General features: G+C 42.3%; 1 protein-coding gene across 4 annotated transcripts in view; it reads left to right on the forward strand.

Annotated features, from left to right (window-relative positions):
* SPECC1L (sperm antigen with calponin homology and coiled-coil domains 1 like) overlaps positions 1-21,762 on the forward strand; it is a 108,547-nt gene that overhangs the window by 70,533 nt on the left and 16,252 nt on the right. The window contains exon 13 of one of the 4 annotated variants that reach the window (XM_032139430.2): positions 11,047-11,148. The exons of the other annotated variants lie outside the window; for them this stretch is intronic. Coding sequence (XP_031995321.1) covers positions 11,047-11,133 — 87 coding nt within the window. The 3' untranslated portion in view covers positions 11,134-11,148. Of the gene's footprint in view, positions 1-11,046; positions 11,149-21,762 lie in introns of those variants that run through there. 4 annotated transcript variants of the gene reach the window in all.

A 21,762-nucleotide genomic window follows, 5' to 3' on the forward strand; every position in this document is an offset into this window, starting at 1 on the left:
GGGATGTACTTCATTAATATGTGGGCCACTGAAGAAAAGATTGGATAGTTCTTACTGGAGATAAGTGGAATTAAAAGAATTAATGGGTTGGACTGGTTTAGCAGGCATATATTTATGTGTTATGCTTTACTTGAATTCTAAGCTTTTTTGCCTAATATAAAAGCTAATAATTGGCTGGGCGTGGTGGCTCATGCCTGTAATCCCAGCACTTTGGGAGGCTGAGGCAGGTGGATCACGAGATCAGGAGATCGAGACCATCCTGGCTAATACGGTGAAACCCCATCTCTACTAAAAATACAAAAAATTAGCCAGGCGTGGTGGCGGGCGCCTGTAGTCCCAGCTACTGAGGAGGCTGAGGCAGGAGAATGGCGTGAAACCGGGAGGCAGAGCTTGCTTGCAGTGAGCCGAGATCCCGCCACTGCACTCCAGTCTGGGCGACAGAGCGAGACTCTGTCTCAAAACAAAACAAAACAAAAAGCTAATAATTTATCAAATAGTAAGTTCTGTGTCAGATAGTGTGCTGAGTGTTTAAATAGAAGTTAGGAAATTTAAATAGTTTCTATTCTCAGGAAGTTTATAGACTAGTCAGTAAAAAAAATCAGTAATTAAAACTCAGTAAAGTAAAACTTTTGTTTATGGTTATAAAAGAATATCAGACCAAATCTCTGATGAGACTACTGTAAAAACTGTTTAAAATACAAAAATAAATATCTTTGAAGGCATTGGGGACTAACCAAGGCAGCCAAGTCAAATTTGGCAGGAGCCAAAATTATAGAGAAAAATTCTATTGAGTTGAACCCATATTTACCCCTGCTTTTTTCCCTTAGGGCGGTGGCTAACTCTTCACATGGGGTAAAGGCCAGACAAAGCAGTGGTCCAGAGTTTGTTTCAGAATCACTGAGTAGCAGGACTAAAATTTGAATTGAGGGATTCTGAGGCAGCCAAGATGTTGAGGGTCCAAGATCCTAGGAAAAAGACAACCTCAAGAGTGATGAGGCCTGGCGCGGTGGCTCATGCCAGTAATCCCAGCACTTTGAGAGGCCGAGGCAGGCGGATCATGAGGTCAGGAGATCGAGACCATCCTGGCTAACATGGTGAAACTCTGTCTCTACTAAAAATACAAAAAATGAGCTGGGTGCAGTGCTGGGCAACTGTAGTTCCAGCTACTTGGAAGCCTGAGGCAGGAGAATGCGTGAGCCCTGGGGCAGAGGTTGCAGTGAGCCGAGATCACGCCGCCAGTGCACACCAGCCTGGGCAACAGAGCGAGACTCCGTCTCAAAAAAAAAAAAAAAAAAAAAAAAAGTAATGAGCTCAGCCGGCATGGTGGCACATGCCTGTAGTCCCAGCTACTCAGGAGGCTGCGGCAGGAGGATTGCTTGAGCCCAGCAGTTCGAGGTTACAGTGAGCATTGATCACACCACTGCACTCCAGCCTGGACAACAGAGTGAGACCCCATCTCTTTGGGAAAATAAAGAGAAAAAGGGTAGTAAACTCAACATTTGACTTAGCTTTTGCTGTTAAGGTATTTTTCAAATTCAGAAGGAGAAATTCAGTAGAGAGCTATTACCAAAGACCTAAAAACTTAAGCACAGTTTTTGTTCTTACAGGAGTAGGTAGACAAAAAAATTAGATTTTGTTTTTTTTTTTGAGACGGAGTCTCGCTCTGTCGCCCAGGCTGGAGTGCAGTGGTGCAATCTCGGCTCACTGCAAGCTCTGCCTCCCGGGTTCACGCCATTCTTCTGCCTCAGCCTCTCTGAGTAGCTGGGACTACAGGTGCCCGCCACCACACCCGGCTAATTTTTTTGTATTTTGAGTAGAGACGGGGTTTCACCGTGGTCTCAATCTCCTGACCTCGTGATCCACCCGCCTCGGCCTCCCAAAGTGCTGGGATTACAAGCATGAGCCACCGTGCCTGGCCTAAAAATTAGATTTCAAGGCCAGCCAAATGGGAATGACAATTGGAAATATTCCAGGCCTTCAGTTGAGACCTCAAAAAATTATGTCCTACAAATAAAGGTTGACCAGAAGTTATCAGCTTGAAATCTAACTTCAAAACTTTGATTGAATGAGGTGATCAGCCCTTATTCTAGTTACCTGCCAGAAGAAACTTAGCCTCTATACTCTTTGAAACATAGTATCCTGCATTCCATCAAAATACCAGGCATGACCAGGCACAGTGGCTCATGCCTGTAATCCTAGCACTTTGGGAAACCAAGGTGGGAGGATTATTGGAGGCCAAGAGTTCAAGACCAACCTGGCCAACATAGTGAGACTCTGTCTCTACAATTAATTAATTAATTAATTAATTAATTAAAATACCAGGCATGCCAATAAGCAGGATCAAATGAATGAAAATCAAGAGAAAGAATGACAGGAAAAGAAGAGGTGATCCGGATATTGGAACCCTTAGATAGGCTTTTAAAATAACCGATTTATGAGTTTAAGGAAACAGATGAAGAGATAGTTTTACTGGAGAACTGGAATCTGTAAAATAGAATCAAATGAAATTTTTATTTTATTTTTTGAGACAGAGTTTCGTTCTTCTTGCCCGAGTACAGTGGTGCGATCTCGGCTCACTGCAACCTCTGCCTCCCAGGTTCAAGTGATTCTTCTGCCTTAGCCTCTTGAGTAGCTGGGATTACAGGCACCTACCACTATGCCCGGCTGATTTTTTTTTTGTTTTTTTAGTAGAGATGGGGTTTTGCCATGTTGGCCAGGCTGGTCTCAAACTCCAGACCTCAGGTGATCCACCCACCTGGGCCTTCCAAAGTGCTGGGATTACAGGTGTGAGCCACTGCGCCTGGCCAAATGAAAATTTAAGGATTAAAAAATTCATTAGCTTGAGATAGGAACTCCCATATATGTGTTTCACAACCACTCAACACAGAAAAGACTTATGAATTAGAGGATTGATCAGTAAGAAATACCCACAGTGAAGCACCGGAAATGAAAGGATGAAAAAAACATAGTGTAATGGAGACAAGGGACATAAAAGAAGGGTTAAGACACATACAATTGGGTTATACTAAGAGAAAAGAGAGGGCTAGGAGTGTCATAAGTGCTAAAAGTCAAGGACAGTGAAAAAAATCTTTAATTGCTAGAGAAAAAAGATATTAGATTAAGGGGAATAATAAGATCAATAGCTGATTTCTCAATAGGTAACAGAAAGGATTTGTCACCAGCAGGCCTATTCTGAAAGAAAAAGGAAGTTCTTGTAGCAGAAAGAAAATAATCCCATAGGGAAACAAAATTTCAGGAAGGAATAAAGAACAGTGGAAGAGTAAATGTGAAAGTAAATATATATGAATATTGACTGCAGTGTAATAAAAGTATCTTGTTTAAAGATATATGTAGGTTAAAAATTTAAGATAAAATGGTTCAAAAGTTAGGAGGGGGACAGTAAATGTAATTAAGGTGTTGCAAGGTCTGAATTGTTCAGGAAGTTAGAAAATTAATTTGTTGTAGACTGAATAAGTGAAGGGTTGCACATTGTAAATCTCTAGGGCTACACTCTGCTACAGTTGACATTGGCTGCATGGAGTTATTGAGAACTTAAAACGTGGCTATTCTGAGTTGAGATGTGCTGTGATTATAAAACACCAGATTCTGAAGACTTAGAAGACTTAATATAGAAAGAGAGAATGTAGGCCGGGCGCAGTGGCTCACGCCTGTAATCCTAGCACTTTGCGAGGTCAAGGTGGGTGTATCATGAGGTCAGGAGATCAAGACCATCCTGGCTAACACAGTGAAACCCCGTCTCAACTAAAAATACAAAAAATTAGGCGGGCACCTGTAGTCCCAGCTACTTGGGAGGCTGAGGGAGGAGAATGGTGTGAACCCGGGAGGCAGAGCTTGCAGTGAGCTGAGATCGCGCCACTGAACTCCACCCTGGGGCACAAAGCGAAACTCCGTCTCAAAAAAAAAAAAAAAAAGAATGTAAAATACCTCATTTAAAAAATACTGATTACATGTTGAAATGATAATATTTTTAATATATTTGATAAAATATATATTTTTTTACTTTTTCAGTGTGGCTACTATAATATTTTAAATCACATATTAACAATTAAAACAATAAAAAATGGAAAATAAGAGGCTAATAGAAGATAAGTAGAATATTAACACTTGATTCATCAAAAATAAGGCAGGAAAGGAGAGAAAAGGAACAAAGAACTAAGGATATAGTAATAGATGTAAACCCAAATATGTAAAAATCACATTATAGGTAAATAGGCTGAATATTCCAGTTAAAAGACAAAGATTTTCATATTAAAAACAGTAGACCCAACCATGATTTGTGTATAAGAGACCCACTTTAAATGGAAAGACTGAAAGTAAAACAGTTGGAAAAGATGTACTATGCGAGCACTAATCAAAGGACTGCTGGAAGAGCTGTACTAGTTTCAAAGCATCATTTCTCAGAAAGAAATATTACTAGAGATCGATATTGTCCGTAATGATAAAGAATTAAAACAATAACAATAGCCAAGGCACTCTTAGAAAACAACATGGGAAGACTTCATGCTGCCCAGTAAGACCTTTTAGGCGCCGGGCGCGGTGGCTCACGCTTGTAATCCCAGCACTTTGGGAGGCCGAGGCGGGCGGATCACGAGGTCAGGAGATCGAGACCACGGTGAAACCTCGTCTCTACCAAAAATACAAAAAATTAGCCAGGCGTGGTGGCGGGCGCCTGTAGTCCCAGCTACTCGGAGAGGCTGAGGCAGGAGAATGGCATGAACCCGGGAGGCGGAGGTTGCAGTGAGCCGAGATCGCGCCACTGCACTCCAGCCTGGGCGACAGAGCAAGACTCCGTCTCAAAAAAAAAAAAAAAAAAAAAAGACCTTTTAGGCACTAAGAGCACATTATAAATTCATCTGTATCAGGTAACATAGCCCCAGAGAATATAAAGGAAAACTGATAGAACTAAAAGGCGAAATAGGCATATTTGGAGATTTTAACACGCTTCTCTCATTAACGAATAGAAAAAGCAAATGAAATTTAGTAGAGCTATAGAAGATGTAAGTAATGCTATTAACTACTTTGTCCTGACTGATCTATAAAACACTGCCCCAGACCACAGTGGATTGCACATTCCTTCTAATTGGCCACAGTATATTCATCAGAATTGGCCACATGCACTGTCAAAAGATTTGAATGAATTAAAGTCCTTCAGAGTAAGTTATCAAAATTGAGGGGAAAATGTGATCTAATCAAAGTAGATGAACAAAAGCATTTGATAAAATTTAACTCCTGTTTATTAGTTTCAAAAAAAAAAAAAAAAAAGCCCCACAGAACAAATTTCTAACAAACTGGGAATAAAGGGACTTTTAAAAAGATGATAAAGGGCATCTACAAAAAAATATTTATAGTGGACATTAAGCTTAATGGTGACTTATTGAAAGCTTTCTTCCAGAGATGAGGAAAGAGACAAGACCCTGCCCTCATCACTTCTATTCAGTTTTGTATGTAAAGCTCTATTGGGAGGCTGAGGCAAGAGGACCCCCTGAGGCCAAGAGTTTGAGACTTGCCTGGGCAACATAATGAGACCCCCGTCCCTACAAAAAATTAAAAAATAAAGTTCTAGTCAGTGCAGTAAGGCAGAAAGAGAGATAAGAGGTATAACAATTGGAAAGAAAGAAAGAAAATTGTTTCCTGATATGAGTATGATGTAGGAAATACTAACAAAGATGCATGTAAAATATGAGAGTTAATAGCAAGTGAAAAAAATTTCAGGATCTAATTATTGTTATTGTTATTATTATTATTTTGAGACAGAGTCTTGCTCTGTCGTCCAGGCTGGAGTGCAGTGGTGCCATCTCGGCTCGCTGCAAGCTCCACCTCCCGGGTTCACACCATTCTCCTGCCTCAGCCTCCCAAGTAGCTGGGACTACAGGTGCCCGCCACCATACCTGGCTAATTTTTTTTGTATTTTTAGTAGAGACTGAGTTTACTGTGTTAGCCAGGATGGTCTCAATCTCCTGACCTTATGATCCGCCCATCTCAGCCTCCCAAAGTGCTGGGATTACAGGCGTGAGCCACTGCACCTGGCCCTCAAGATCTAATTTTTATTAGCATTTAAAAAATAAATTATAGCCAGGCTTTGCTATGCCTGCAGCAGATTAGACACAGAATGCCTGATTTAAAAAGCTGATAACACCAAGTGTTGGCAAGGAAGCAGAGAAACAAGAACACTTGCATCCTGCTGAGAGGGCTCTAAACTGTTCTAGCCAGTTTGGAAAACGTTGGCAGTATCTGCTGAAGTTGAATAGTCTCCATAAGAATCAAAAGCTGGAAACAACCCAAATAATCATTAAGTGAATGGATAAATGAATTGTGATATATAAGGTACTACAAAACAAGCAAAAAAAAGAATAAACTGTTGCAACATGCAGCAGCATGGATGAATCTCACACATGTAATATTGAGCAGAAGCAGCCAGATGCACCAGAGTCTAAACTATGATTCCATTTAAATGAAGCGAAAACAGTGGTGAGATTAATCTCTTATGATGTCAGAATAGTGGTTATCTTTAGGGGAACTGAGGGATCCTTTCTGGGATTCTGATTACATTCTGTATCTTGATTTGGGGGAGGCGGCTACATGGTATATTCACTTCGTGAAAATTCTTTTAGCTGTACTTATCATTTGGGTACTTCACGTATATTGAGCAAAAATTAAGGAAAAAAATTTTTTTGGTATTGTCAGGAATGTTGTCGCCCCAATTATCTGTGGTTTTGAGGTTTTTATGTCACGTTTCTGATATTTTACACTTCTTCATTTATTCCAGATGATTTATTAAGATTCATTAGATTCATTTTGTTTTCTATATAAAACAAATAATTTATAATTCTGTATTTGTTTTCTATTACTATTGAAATTACTACAAATGTAGCAGCTAAAACAACACATATTTTTCATCTTAGAATTGTGTTGGTTAGAAGTCCAACATGGCTCTTACTGGACTAAAATCAATGTGTCAGCAGAGCTGTGTTCTTTTCTCAAGGCTTTAGGGGAGAATCTATTTCCTTGCCTTTTCCAGCTTACAGAGACAGCCATGTTTCTTGGCTTGTAGCCCCTTCCTCCATCTTCAATGCCAGCAACAACTGGTCAAGTTGTCACATTGCATCACTCTGACCATAGGTTATCTGCTTTTAAGGCCTTGTGTGATTTGATTGGGTCCACCTGGACAATTCAGGATCATCTTCCTGTCCTTAAAATTCTTTTTTTTTTTTTTATTATACTTTAAGTTTTAGGGTACATGTGCACAACGTGCAGGTTAGTTACATATGTATACATGTGCCATGTTGGTGTGCTGCACCCATTAACTCGTCATTTAGCATTAGGTATATCTCCTAATGCTATCCCTCCCCCCTCCCCCCACCCCACAACAGGCCCCGGTGTGTGATGTTCCCCTTCCTGTGTCCATGTGTTCTCGTTGTTCAGTTCCCACCTATGAGTGAGAACATGCGGTGTTTGGTTTTTTGTCCTTGTGATAATTTGCTGAGAATGATGGTTTCCAGCTTCATCCATGTCCCTACAAAGGACATGAACTCATCATTTTTTATGGCTGCATAGTATTCTGTGGTTTATATGTGCCACATTTTCTTAATCCAGTCTATCATTGTTGGACATTTGGGTTGGTTCCAAGTCTTTGCTATTGTGAATAGTGCCGCAATAAACATACGTGTGCATGTGTCCTTATAGCAGCATGATTTATAATCCTTTGGGTATATACCCAGTAATGGGATTGCTGGGTCAAATGGTATTTCTAGTTCTAGATCCCTGAGGAATCGCCACACTGACTTCCACAATGGTTGAACTAGTTTAATCACATCTGCAAACTCTCTTGCCATGTAAATAAACATGTTCATAGGTTCCAGAGATTAAGACATCAACAGCTTATGGGCCTACCACAGATATCTTATAAAGTTATCTTCTGAGAGTTGAGTTTCTAAGATTTAGTTGTGTTTTTTTTTTATAATTCCCATACCATACAACTCACCAAGTTGGACAGTTCAGTGGTTTTTAGTATATGCACAGAGTTGTATAACCATCATCACAATAAATTTTAGAATATTCTTACCACCTCACAGCCCTAGGCAGCCACCATGGGTTTGCCTGTCCCAGGCATTTCACATAACTGGAATCATTTGTGGTCTTTTGTCACTGGCGTCTTTCACATACCATATTTTTGAGGTTCTTCCACGTGGCATGTGTTAGTACTTTACTCCTTTCTATAACTGATTTTTTTTTTTTTTTTTTTGAGACAGAGTCTCACTCTGTCACCCAGGCTGGAGTGCAGTGGCGCAATCTCAGCTCACTGCAAGTTCCGCCTCCCCGGTTCACACCATTCTCCTGCCTCAGCCTCCCAAGTAGCTGGGACTACAGGCGCCCACCAACACACCTGGCTAATTTTTTGTATTTTTAGCAGAGACGGGGTTTCACCATGTTAGCCAGGATGGTCTCGATCTCCTGACCTCGTGATCTGCCCATCTCGGCCTCCCAAAGTGCTGGGATTACATTTTTTTTTTTTTTTTTTTTTTTTTTTTTTGAGACAGAGTTTCACTCTTGTCACCCAAGCTGGAGAGCCAATGGCGCAATTCAGCTCACTGCAACCTCCGCCTCCTGGGTTCAAGCGATTCTCCTGCTTCAGCCTCCCGAGTAGCTGGGATTACAGGCGCCTGCCACCACACCCAGCTAATTTTTTTGTATTTTTAGTAGAGACAGGGTTTCACCATGTTGGCCAGGCTGGTCTTGAACTCCTGACCTCAGGTAATCCACCCACCTCAGCCTCCCAAAGTGCTGCGATTACAGGCGTGAGCCACCGTACCTGGCCGGCTGAATGATATTTTATTGTGTGGATACATACCACATTTTGTTCATCAGCGGATGGACATTTCGGCTTTGGGCTATTAAAAATAATGCTACTATGAACACTTATGTAGAAGTTTTGTTTGTTTTGTTTTGTTTTTTTGAGACAGGGTCTCACCATGTCACCAGGCTAGAATGCAGTAGTACAGTCACAGCTCACTGCAGCCTTAACCTCCCAGACTCGAGCAGTCCTCTCACCTCAGCCACCCAAGTAGCTGGGACCACAGGTGCGTGCCACCACGCCCGGCTAATTTTTAAATTTTTTTGTAGAGATGGGGCCTTACTGTATTTCCCAGGCTGGTCTCAATCTCCTGGGCTCAAGCAGTCCTCCCATCTTGGCCTCCCAAAGTGCTGGGATTACAGGCGTGAGCACCATGCCTGGCCTTTTTTGTTTCTCAAGAGACAAGGTCTCACTGCTCTGCTGCTCAGGCTGTAGTGCAGTGGCACAGGAATTTGAGGCGCAAGTCATCCTCCCACCTCTGCCTCCCAAATAACTACGACTGCAGGCATGTGCCATCACACCCGGGTAATTTTTTTAGTTTTTTAATTGTAGAGTCTTGATGTGTTACCCAGGTTGGATTTAAAGTCCTGGCTTCATTTGGTCCTCCCATGTCAGCCTCCCAAAATGCTGGAATTACAGGCATGAGCCACGGAGCCCAATTCATGAAAAATACTTTTTTTTTTTTTTAAGACAAGAGCCTTGCTCTGTCGCCCAGGCTGTAGTGCAGTGGCGTGATCGCGATCTTGGCTCACTGCAACCTCCACTTCCTGGGTTCAAGTGATTCTCCTGCCTCAGCCTCCCAAGTAGCTGGGATTACAGGTGCAAGCCACCATGGCCGGCTAATGTTTGTATTTTTAGTAGGGACAGGGTTTCACCATGTTGGCCAGGCTGGTCTCAAACTCGACCTCAGGTGATCCACCCGCCTCAGCCCCCCAAAGTGCTGATTACAACAGATGTGAGCCACTGTGTCTGGCCAATAATACTTCTTAGTTTGTTGTTTGCCTTTGGTTGATTTGCCCTAAAATGGTAATTTGTGACACTTTTGTCCAGGTTTATATTTGTGTTTTGGGGGGCTTTTGGGGTTTTTTTTTTTTTTTTTTTTTTTAAGGGAAAGGATCTATCTACCTCTTTGCTCTACCACAGCCAGAAGTTTCCTAGCATGCGTCATTTTGGGATTGTTTTTTATTTTCCCTACCCTCTTTCCTAAGCAAGGAAAAGAAGTACTTACCTTTATTCTCCCAGAATTGTGTGTCCCCATAGATTGAAGAATCAATAGAGTAAGAACCAGTGAACAGATAAAAATAGCTCAGTCCTTCACAGCTTCCTTTGTAATAATACAAATAGGAGACAAATAGGAGAAAAAGGAAGTGCTCTTTATAAATTGTATGAAGTATTAAGTATGGTACTTGCTACCTGCACAACCCAGGCATGAGATTAGCACTTGGTGTTAGTCACACTCCCTTAGGCCACTACTCATTCCCACCATTTCAAAGCCTGTGGGTTGAGTAGATTCTTATATAAAGGTGACTTTCCTAACCTAAAGAGATTGGGCCCAAAAGCGCAAGTTTCTTCTGATTCTTCCTAGACACTACATACTGGAAAAGACAAGGGAATAGAGACGCTTCCTTTTCACATGTCATCCCCCTTTCCCTTATGTGTCCAGCCTTGAGGCAGGGAATGTTATTTCTACTCATCCCCTACCCTCACCCTTTAAAAAAAAAAAAAAAGAGGACTTTAGTTTCCTCTGTGGAAAACATTCCAGAATGCCGCTCTTCCCCTGATCCTTCCTTTTCTCACCCTTCCACCTTCCTGGCATCCTCTCTTCATGATCAGAGTTAGGACTGGGCTAGGGGTGGGTGGCATGAGAAAGGTTAGAGAAAGCTGGGAGTTCTTCCAGTAGACAGAATGCTGTTAAAATAATGCATTAGGAATTCCTCATAGTCCAAGCAGAGCTTAGTTGGTTTAATTTCCTCTTCTATAACTGGAATCTTAGGTCACAGGAATTACTTCCCAGAGTTAAAAAATAAAAAAAAAAGGTGCTGGCAGTAGATAAGAGTTTTGATCTGAATCAAATCTAGGTTGAAAGTCTAAGTCTTTTCATTTTACATTGTCACTTGCATGGAAACTAAGTATACAGAAAGATCTTATTGTTTGTAAATATCACTGTGTTCCAGGGGTTAAAAATACTTGAACAAAGGGGAACAAGAATGGCCAGCCTTGCCGTCCCACCCATTCTTTATGTGGACTGTGTCTACTCATAAGTTCTCCACAGTGAAGCAATAAAAACTCCTGGAGTCTAATCATTTTCTGTCCTGATGACAAGATATCTTCATCCCGAAGGCTCAACGGTTGGCCAAGAGCTTCACATTTCTTGGAGCCGCCAGGGAATAGAAACAGCTTGTATCTCAGGGCTCGTCTTGGGCCTGTGGTTTTTTTTTTTGTTTTGTTTTGTTTTCTTTTTTGAGTCAGAGTCTCAATCTGTCACCCAGACCGAAGTGGAGCGATCTCGGCTTACTGCAACTTCTGCCTCCTGGGTTCAAGCAATTCTCCTGCCTCAGCCTCCTGAGTAGCTGGGATTACAGGCACATGCCAGCAAACCCAGCTAATTTTTTGTATTTTTAGTAGAGATGGGGTTTCACCCTATTAGCAAGGATGGTCTCTATCTCCTGACCTCGGGATCTGCCCGCCTTGGCCTCCCAAAGTGCTGGGATTACAGGTGTGAGCCACTGTGCCCGTCCGGGCCTGTGTTCTTTACTGCACACAGCAGAGGTTAATTGATGGCTTTTCTGTCCCAGTGAAGTGAAAGAACTCTTTCCTGTTTTCAGCGCATTCCTTTTAATGTCAAACATAGCAGCTGGGAAACAAAGTTTTCCCAGAATCACAGTGTACTTACTGCATTCTGTTTAAACATGATCTTGATAGCTACTATTAACATCTATTTCCAGAAATTTCAGGGCTGTAATTTTAAAAATCAGTTGCTTAGTGCCATTACCATAAATGAGTTTGATCAGTGTATTTTGTGTGTGGTAGGATGAGACTACTCAGTCAAGGCTTTTCTCCCCTGGATGACACAAATTAGATCTTCCTAAACAGGGGAAGGAGTGGAGGCCTTGCATATAGCACCAGTCCTTAAATGCTCATTTCACTCCCCTCACTGTGAGCATTTTTCAGAGCTGCATTCAGGACCAGTACATTTGGATTTGGAAGGATAATTAGGAATGGTGCCCTGGCGGAGGCATGGTCTGTTGGCAGCAAAAGCAGTAGCTTGGATGTACCTGTTGTTACTTCACCAACTAGATGGGCTACTGGAGGTGGTGGAGGTGGGCAGGCCTGAGCAGTTTGAATGGAACTCTACAGGGTTGTCTTCCCTTTAGCTCAAGGTTTTGTTCCTTTTTCTTGCATTCTTTTTCCATTTAACTCCCACTAATGACATGGAGAAAACCTGCCGAATGTAGTAAAATGGTTTGTTTGCCAATGCTCTTGTTTAGCTTTAAGATAATTGTCTCAGGATGCATTTCCTTAGATAAAATGTGAAATACTTCATGTGAATCAGCACCCACATTCCATTCTCAGAAGTTAGAGGAAGTCAGACCTGAGACAGCCCCTAGAAATCACAAACCCAGGGCTTCCGTTTCATATCTGCAAATCAGAAAGGTGCCATGCTTGCCTAAGACCATACAATTGGCTCTCCAAGCTCCCAGCCCCAGGCTCTTTCCACTGAGCTATCCAGCCTCCACGGCAGTGTCCCAGACTCTTCAGTAAGTTTCCAGTAAGTAGGCATTTTTATTATGAGTAATGCTGAGAAACAGAAATCAGATAAGTAACATTTTCAAGAGCTGCCTAATTATTTTGCTAAAAGCAGAATCATTAAATTCTCTGGGTCAAATAATCTTCATATATCATCTCAAATAACAGGCACAGATCTCGACTTCCTTGCATCATGAGAAATCATTGTTTTCTTTTGCTTCATCCACTTTGGATGGGATGACAACATAAGGATGTGGCCTCCACAGACAAGTTGGAGTTCAACAGGTTGATTTCATTAGATACATGATTGCTCTGGATTTTCACAAATGAGTTTAGCCTGAGGTCATTCTGGCAATTTATGGTGACCTCTCCATTTGAGAAGCAGGTTATTTGTAAAGATGCCCTGTTGCTGCCTCATGATAAATGATTATGGAAAGGGTAATTAGCCATTAGACAACGTAGGGTGGGAGAGAGAGAAACTAGTTTCCTTTCTGAATGCGCTCTTTAGATTCAATAGAAAAGAGGCTGGTTATCTATAAACATCACCCAAAACTTAATGGCTTAACATAATGACGTCTATTTATATCCTGAGTTTACAATTTGGGTGGGGCTTAGTGGGGATATCTCATCTCATCTCCGCTCTACTCAGCTCAGTGCCACTGGAGAGGTGGAACTAGCTGATGGCTCCCTCCCTCACAGGTCTGGTGGCTGTTGGCGGAGACTTTCACTAGACCTGTGGCTAGAGCACTTCTATGTAGCCTCTCCAATATTTGGTCTGCGCTTCCTCAAAATGTGGTGGCCACATTCCAAGGACAGTTGTCAAGAGAGAGAAACAGGCATAAGCCACCCCACGTTTGATGACACAGTCTTGGAAGCCACGCAGTATCTCTTCTACCATACTGTTTGTCAAGGCAGTTACAAGGGGAAGGGAAATAGGTGCCACCTTTTGATGGGGCATAGCAGGCTTCTGAAGAGGATGTGGGACCAGAAATACTGCTGTGCTCATTTTTGGAAAATCCAATCTGCCACAGAGACTGTTACCTCTTACTTAAGTAATTAGAGAAGCTAATAATGTGACACTGACCTGACAGAACCTTATGATGCTTTTTTAATGTTGCCTCACAAATGAGAGGGAATTTGGGTAGATGAGGCAATATGAGGGTGAGATTAAGTGGTGGTGTAGGGAAGAATGCTACATGATGTAAGCCAGGTGTGTTTGCAGCTGCAGGACTTTCTAGTGATTCACCTAAGATTTAGCTTATACCCTGGAACACACAAGATGACGTTCTGCCAGTTAGCGTCCACCCAGGATATCTTCCATCAGACATCAGCTTTTCACCAGGGTCCCTTGGACTGTGCCTGGACTGTATCCAGTTCTGCCATGGTTTATACCTGTACTACATTCAGTTAAAAAGCTCTAAAACAGAGAGAGCCTTTGTGGTACCTAAATGTGTTTGTGGCCCTGGGCTTCCTTTTTTTTAATAGCTGCATGAGGTATAGTTGACATATAATAAATTGCGTATAAAGTTTACAATTTGATAACTTTTGACATACATATACGTATATGTCACATATATACACTTGTGAAAGCTATCACCACATGATAGACACACCATCACCATGAACATTTCCTCATGCCCCTTTGTACTCCCATCATCCTGCTTCTCCCCCACATCTCCCATCCCCACCCAGCCACTGATCTGCTGTTGCTGTATATTGTTTGTATTTGTTATAGTTTTATATAAATAGACTCATAGTGTGTACAATTTTAGGGGAGTTCTGGCTCCTTTCACTTAGCACATTGAGATTCATTCGTGTCATTGTGTGTAACCGTAGCTCATTTCCTTTTTTTCCCTGAGCGTTAGTCCATTTTTTGGGTTTACCACAATTATTAAGCCATTCAGCTGCTGATGGACATTTGGGTTGTTTCCAGTTATTGCTTATTGTAAGTAAAATTCCTATGAACATTCACATGCAGGTGTTCGTATGGTGTCTTAGTCAGTTTGGACTACTGTAACAAAGTACCATAGCCTGGGTGGCTTATAAACAACGGAAATTTATTTCTCACAGGCCTAGAGGCTGGAAGTCTGAGATCAGGATGCCAACATGGTGGGAGTCTTGTGAAGGCATCTTCCAGGTTGCAGACTGCCATCTTGTGTCTTCACATGGTAGAGATAAAGAGAATGAGAGAGCTGTCTGGGGTCCCTTTTAAAAGCACACTAATCCCATTCATGGAGACTCCACCCTCATGACCATATTACTTCCCAAAGAACCCCACCTCCCTGTATTATCACATTGGGAATTAGGATTTCAACATAAGAATTTGGGGAAACAGGAATATTCAGTCCATTGCATATGCATAAGGACATCTGAAAAGTGGACTAGCTGCTGGATCATGTGGTAGGTATAGGTTGAACATTTTCAGAAGCTGCTCAACTGTCTTCCAGACTGGCTCTACCCTGTCACTTTACTGCCAGCAGTGAAGGAGAATTCTAGTCCTTCAAATCCTTGCCAAAACCATGTGGTCAGCCTCTAGACATTCAGAAGATGTGTAGTGCTGTTTCATGGTTTTAATTTTGCAGTTGCCTAATAACTAATGGTGTTGAGCATCTTTCCACATGCTTATTTGCCACCATATATCTTCTTTGCTTTTTTTTGTTTTGAGGGATTTTCTGAGACAGGGTCTCACTCTGTCACCCAGGCCGGAGTGCAGTGGTGCAATCATAGCTCACTGCAGCCTTGAACTCCTGGGCTCAATCAACCCTCCCACCTCAGCCTCCAAAGTAGCTGAGACTACAGGCATACACAACCACACCTGGCTAACTTTTGTTTTTTGTAGATAGGGTTTCGTCATGTTGCCTGGGCTCGAGTGATCTGCCTGCCTCAGCCTCCCAAAGTACTAGGATTACAGGCGTGAGCCACAGCGCCTGGCCAGAAATTCTTAATTTTAATGACATGCAATTTATACATTTTTTCTTTTATGAAGCATACATGTTTTTGTGTTGTAAATAAAAAATGTTTGCATAACCCAAGATCACAACGATTTTCTCCTGAAAGTATAATTTTTATATATTTGAGTCTCTACTCCATTTTGAATTCATTTCCCAGTACGATGTGAGGTATGGATTGAGGTGAACTTTTTGGCCTGTGGACTTAAGTTGGGAAGGTTGCATGTAATAGAGTGAAGGATTTAAGAGCACCTTGAAAACAACCTGGTCACACTGACACATACAAGATGCCCCATAATACCAGAGAGGGACTGAGGGGAAAGGAAGAGGACATGTCTTCTCCAAGGAAGGGATATTTCATCAGGGTCAATGACAGCTGCTCCAGAAAAGACAGAGGAAGAAGAGCAGATTTGTTTAAGAGACATTTTCATGGATTGCAAAGGAAAGGATTTGGGGATCCACACTTTTTATCTCAGTACTCCTCAGAGAAAATAATTTTTTTTTTTTTTTTTTGAGACAGAGTCTTGCTCTGTCTCCCAGGCTGGAGTGCAGTGGCGTGATGTCATCTCACTGGAACCTCTGCCTCCCAGGTTCAAGCAATTCTTGTGCCTCAGCCTCCCAAGAAGCTGGGATCAACAGGCATGCACCACCACGCCTGGCTAATTTTTTTTGTATTTTTAGTAGAGACAGGGTTTCACCATGTTGGCCAGGCTGGTCTCGAACTCCTGGGCTCAAGCAGTCTGTCCCCCTTGGCCTCTCAAAATGCTGGGATTACAGGTGTGAGCCACCATGCCTGGCCCAGAGAAAATACAGATTAAAAAAAAGGCTTTGATCTTCTTGGGCTAGATGTTAGACCTCAAATTATCAAGTAAGGCAAGATTCTGCTCTTGGCCTTGGGTGTCAAGTGACAGAGCGATCCTTTGGGTTTATACCTCCTGTAGGGAACTGTCAGTGGATGCATCTTTGCAATGCTAGCTCTCTCCTTTAGGCATCTAAACTTATGGAAATTTTTCTTTTAATGCTCTAAACCAGTCATGAAATACATATTTGACACTTGCTGTGCGCAACCAGAGAGGTAGTTAAATACAAGGAGGAACAGAATGCAGTCTAGAGCATGACATTTGCCCTCAAAGAACTTTCTGGGGTTTTTTTGTTGTTTTTTGTTTTTGAGACAGAGTCTCACTCTGTCACCCAGGCTGGAGTGCATTGGCTCACTGCAACCTCTGCTTCCCGGGTTCAAGCGATTCTCCTGCCTCAGCCTCCTGAGTAGCTGGGATTACAGGCGTCCGCCACCACGCCCAGCTAATTTTTGTATTTTTAGTAGAGACGGAGTTTCACAATGTTGATCAGGCTGGTCTCGAACTCCTGACCTCTGGTAATCCACCCATCTCGGCCTCCCAAAGTGCTGGAATTACAGGTGTGCCACCACCCCCACCCTCAAAGAACTTTCAAGATTATTTCTGAAACATATTATTATTTCCAGGCCTTTTAAAATTATGCCTTTTCCAGGGAATAATTTAACCTTTTCAACATTCCAGTTTGTGATTAAAAACACTCATTTACTGTACTGCGTAGAAATTGAGTTTTACGTGGCATCTGTACTTCTGCTGCCATTATGTCCCTCCATAGGGTCCTCAACGCTCTTTATCTGGCTGTACGCTGCTGTGTTTTAATACCAAGGAAACAGCAAGAAAAGCTGGTAACCAACTCGTATGTAAAACAAAACCCAAAAAAATAAGCATGGGGTCAGGAGCGAATTGCCACGCAGGGCGCTCTGCTTGAACACCAGCTCTTCTCTGGGGTCCTGGTGACGGCGCTGTCAGTCACTTTCTTCCAGTGGTGGTATCTTGTCATATTTGGTCCAAAGTAAAGTGTTTTATGGTTCCCTTCATCATTTATTGCACTAAAGGAAAAGTAAGTAAACCTTTGAGCACTGAGTTGAGGGCTCTGGAGAGAAGTACAGGAAGGTGGTGCCACAGGTGTGCACCTTTTTTAGTTGTTTTGCCATTTTCCCTCTGCCAAAACAGTATCTAGTAGGTGTAGAAACTAATACACTGATAGATTGAAAAGAATGCTTCAGTTCCTGCTGTAAGCAATAAAATAAGTTCATCGTAAGGTGAGCACACTATATTGAGCATCTCTTTCCTGATATCATTTCCTTCCTAAGCTCCTGCAAGACCATGGTGCATTTCACATCCAGGCTGCTGTACTCAGATGGCCTGGATGTCCCAGGTCAGACTAAATGCACTGCCTGTGATTTCAGAAATAGGAAGTGTTGTGCCAGGGAAGACCAGTTGTCCTTCTAGGCTCCCGTTCTGTCTCAGCCGGTGTCAGGTGCTTGGAGGGTGAGGTTTGGTGGGTGATCTTCCTCTGAAATACCAGTACCAAGAGAATAATGATGCATTCAGAAAGTGCATAAGGTTTCACCATTGATGCAGTGGTCTAAATCTTTTTGCTCTGTATTAGATTAATAAAATCCTATAGTCTCAGTTTGTTAGCTTATCCTTTTTTATATGTTATATTTTTCAAATATTAGTATTTGAATGAGTCCAGATACATACTTTGCCCATCCTGTCTGCTTCATATTTTTTTTACCAGACCTCAGTTTTAGAAGTGAAGCATGTTTTTTTCTTTCTCTTTAAATTCTCTGGACTTTGTTTCTGGATGCAGTTTTCTTACACCAGTATGTTATTCAGCAAACCTTTGTTTGCCTGAAGAGTGTGCCAGGTTTACCATTCAGCACTTGATCAAGATTAAGCTCACCCCTGAGGAGCCTAAGAGAGAGAAGCAGAGTCATATAAGTGCAGTACCTTGCAGTCCACACCCTGGAGACCCTGTGACAGAATTTTCTGTGGCTGCTCGCAGAGCCATCAGATCTTCATCTTTGGCCACATGGCAGGATCTCCTGAAATTTGGGGGTACTGGCTAGAGAAAGGGACTCAGGAACCAGCATAGCTGTCTTCTGGTGTTCAGAGGCCTCTCCTGGGGCCAAGGGAACAATCTTGTGTTTCACACTTTTGTGTTGTAGAAAGTGGAATCAACACCATCTCAGGGGCAAAGAGCAGGGATCGGGGGAGAAGAGGACAGGATGTGTTGAGCTTCAGCTGGAGGGCCTTACAGATGTCATTTTGTTAAATCTTCATCATTCATTATTTTTTCCATTGTGCATACGAGAAGAGTGAGACTCATACAAGTTAAAAACGATGTGCCCACAGTCCTACAGGCAGTACAAAGTGCCACCAACAATCAAAGCACAGATCCATGGGACTCTGAAACCTAGGATACTTTGGCCACACCACTCTGCTTTTCCAGTGATCTACAGAGACATGGCTTTCAAATCAGTATAAAGAATTTCCAAGGACTTAAAATGGAGGAGTAGTCAGCCTTGAAGCTTCTTCTGTAACCACAAGGTTCTAGCATAAACTAAAGAGGCCTTTCTCAGAGAAGGCTTCTGAACAGGGTTTCTGTGTAAGTCATGGCTGGTGACACCACTCAGATTCCACCACATTCATCTCTCTGAGCCTGAAGACACAATTGGTGACATTTGTCCTGAGGGTAAATTAAAGAAGGCCCCCCTGGATGTTTTGGAAGGCCTAATTTTTTTCTCCTCAAACACTCCAGTTCCCCTAAAGAGGCCAGGAAAGCTTTTGGGGGTTAGGATGAGGACACGACTCTGCACCGTTACCTCCCTTCCTCCCTCACCCAGTCCGTTCCTCAGAGCACGCACCAGGGCAGATCTTGCTTGAGGATTTCTGCGAGGGTCTTTTTCAGTTGAGATTGCATTTTAGTGAGTAATATCCCCTGCCAAAGCTAAACTAAATCTGTGGGAAAAGACAGTATTCATCCCTAAGCTGCTAATAAAACGCTCACAACATGCTCAGAGTTCATCAGTTAGCTGTGACCCAGCCAGTGGCTCTTGCCTGACACCCATCTCTGCCTGGTGGCAGTTTCCTGAGTTATCAGAAAGCAGACATCATGATTCCTGTGTGCTTCTCCATGAAACGTCTCCCTCTGGAGGGGTTTATGGGGACATTAATCCTATCTTTTAGGGTGACGTTGGCTGACCAAATATTTTATTCTGAACTGTCCCCTCAAAATAGGTTCATTTGACTAAAAAAAGTTAAAGCACCGGGCACGGTGGCTCACACCTGTAATCCCAGCACTTTGGGAGGCCAAGGCGGGTGGATCACGAGGTCAGGAGATCGAGACCATCCTGGCTAACACAGTGAAACTCTGTCTTTACTAAAAATACAAAAAATTAGCTGGGCGTGGTGGCAGGCGCTTGTAGTCCCAGCTACTCAGGAGGCTGAGGCAGGAGAATGGTGTGAACCCGGGAAGTGGAGCTTGCAGTGAGCTGAGATCACGCCACTGCACTCCAGCCTGGGCGACAGAGCGAGACTCCATTTCAAAAAAAAAAAAAAAAAGTTAAAGCATATTAAATCCAAAACATACTATAGATTTTGTTTTTGTGAAGCTTCAATATAGTTGAAGCTATATCTGAGAAGTGTGCTTGCTACTTTGAGCATATGGGGCAACGTAGTTGTGGTTAAATATGGCTGCTTCTCTCACAGAATCAGGGATGGCTTCCCTTTCTTGGGAATAGCCATTTACAGAGGATGACATATATCAGGTTCCTTTTGCCATACCAGAGGTACTCAGTTTCAGGCTGACTGATACCCTGCCTCCTACCCTTAGCTACCTGTTTATTTTTAAGAAATATATCTATTTTTACATTTTTAAAGCAGAGCTGTAATAAATTCTCATAGAATCCATGCTCATGCATCATCTGAATTTTAATGTAACTTCTCAGTAAACGCTCCAGGATAATTTAGTTGCTTATGAGATCCACCTAGTGTATAGAGTTACTGGGCATAAACTGTACTTCAGAACATCTGACAGCCTCTTTTATTTGAGTAAAACATATGTAACAAAAATTTACCATTTGATCATTTTTAAACATACAATTCAATAGCATTAAGTGCATTTGCAGTGTGTATTCATCACCACTACCTAGTTCCAAAACTAGATCACCCCAAGTGGAAACCACCTACCCATTCATCAGTCAGCTGCTTCTCCTCCCCAGCACTTGGCAACCACTCGTCTACTTTCTATCTCTGGATTTGACTATGGATATTTCATATAAATAGAATCATACAATATGTAGCCTTTTGTGTCTAACTGTCACTTAGCATAATGTTTCAATACTTATTCATGTTGTAGCATATATTCGTACTTTGTTCCTTTTCATGGCCAAAAAATACTCCATTGTATGGATAGACCATATTTTGTTTATTCATTTGTCAATTCGTGGGCATTTGGGTTGTTTTCACCTTTTGGCTTTTGTGAATAGTGCTGCTGGGAACGTTCCTGTACAGGTATTTGTTTGAACGTCTGCTTTCAGTTCTTTGAAGTATAGACGAGGAGTGGGATTGCTGGGCTGTAAACTCTGTGTTTAACTTACTGAGGAACTGCCAGACTCTTCGTCAGCAGCGGCATCATTTGTCGTTCCCACCAGCAGTGTCTAAGGATTCCAGTATCTGCATCCTCACCATGTTTTTCTTTTCTTTTAAATAATAGCCATCCTAATGGGTGTGAAGTGTCATCTTATTGTGGTTTTGATTTGCATTTCCTTAGTGACTAACCGTGTTGAGCCTTCTCATGTGCTCGTTGGCTATTTGTATATCTTCTTTGGGGAAATGTTCTATTTACATCCTTTGCTCATTTTTATGTTTGGGCGACTGGGTTGTCTTTCTGTTGTTGATCGAGTTCATGTTTGTTTGTTCTTAATGGAAATTTTCCAATATGCACTAAAGTCTTGAGAATAGTAAAACAACCCTCCTGTACATACCCCTAGTGACAAGATATCAGCACAGGGCGCTGTCCCCACGCCCACCTGGAGGATTCGGAAGCAAACACCAGCCACTTAATGTCACGACACACTTAGAGCTCACTCCTCCCATTGTGTCATAATCAGTTTGCTTGAATTAAGATCCAAATAGGGTTCTCACATTGCGTTTGGATAGTATGTCTCTTTTAGGTCTCTCTCAGTTCGTAAATCTTCTTTTTTTCTTTCAGTTTCTTTTTGAAGGAACGGGATTGATTGTGCATCCTACAGAGTGACCCACAGTTCAGATTCTGTTGGTTCCTTCCCCATCCTGTTGTCCGTGGTGTAAACTGGTAGGCAGAGCTGGAGGG

Source organism: Hylobates moloch, unplaced genomic scaffold (genome assembly GCF_009828535.3).
Source record: "Hylobates moloch isolate HMO894 unplaced genomic scaffold, HMol_V3 SCAFFOLD_19, whole genome shotgun sequence".
NCBI classification, from domain to species: Eukaryota; Metazoa; Chordata; class Mammalia; order Primates; family Hylobatidae; genus Hylobates; species Hylobates moloch.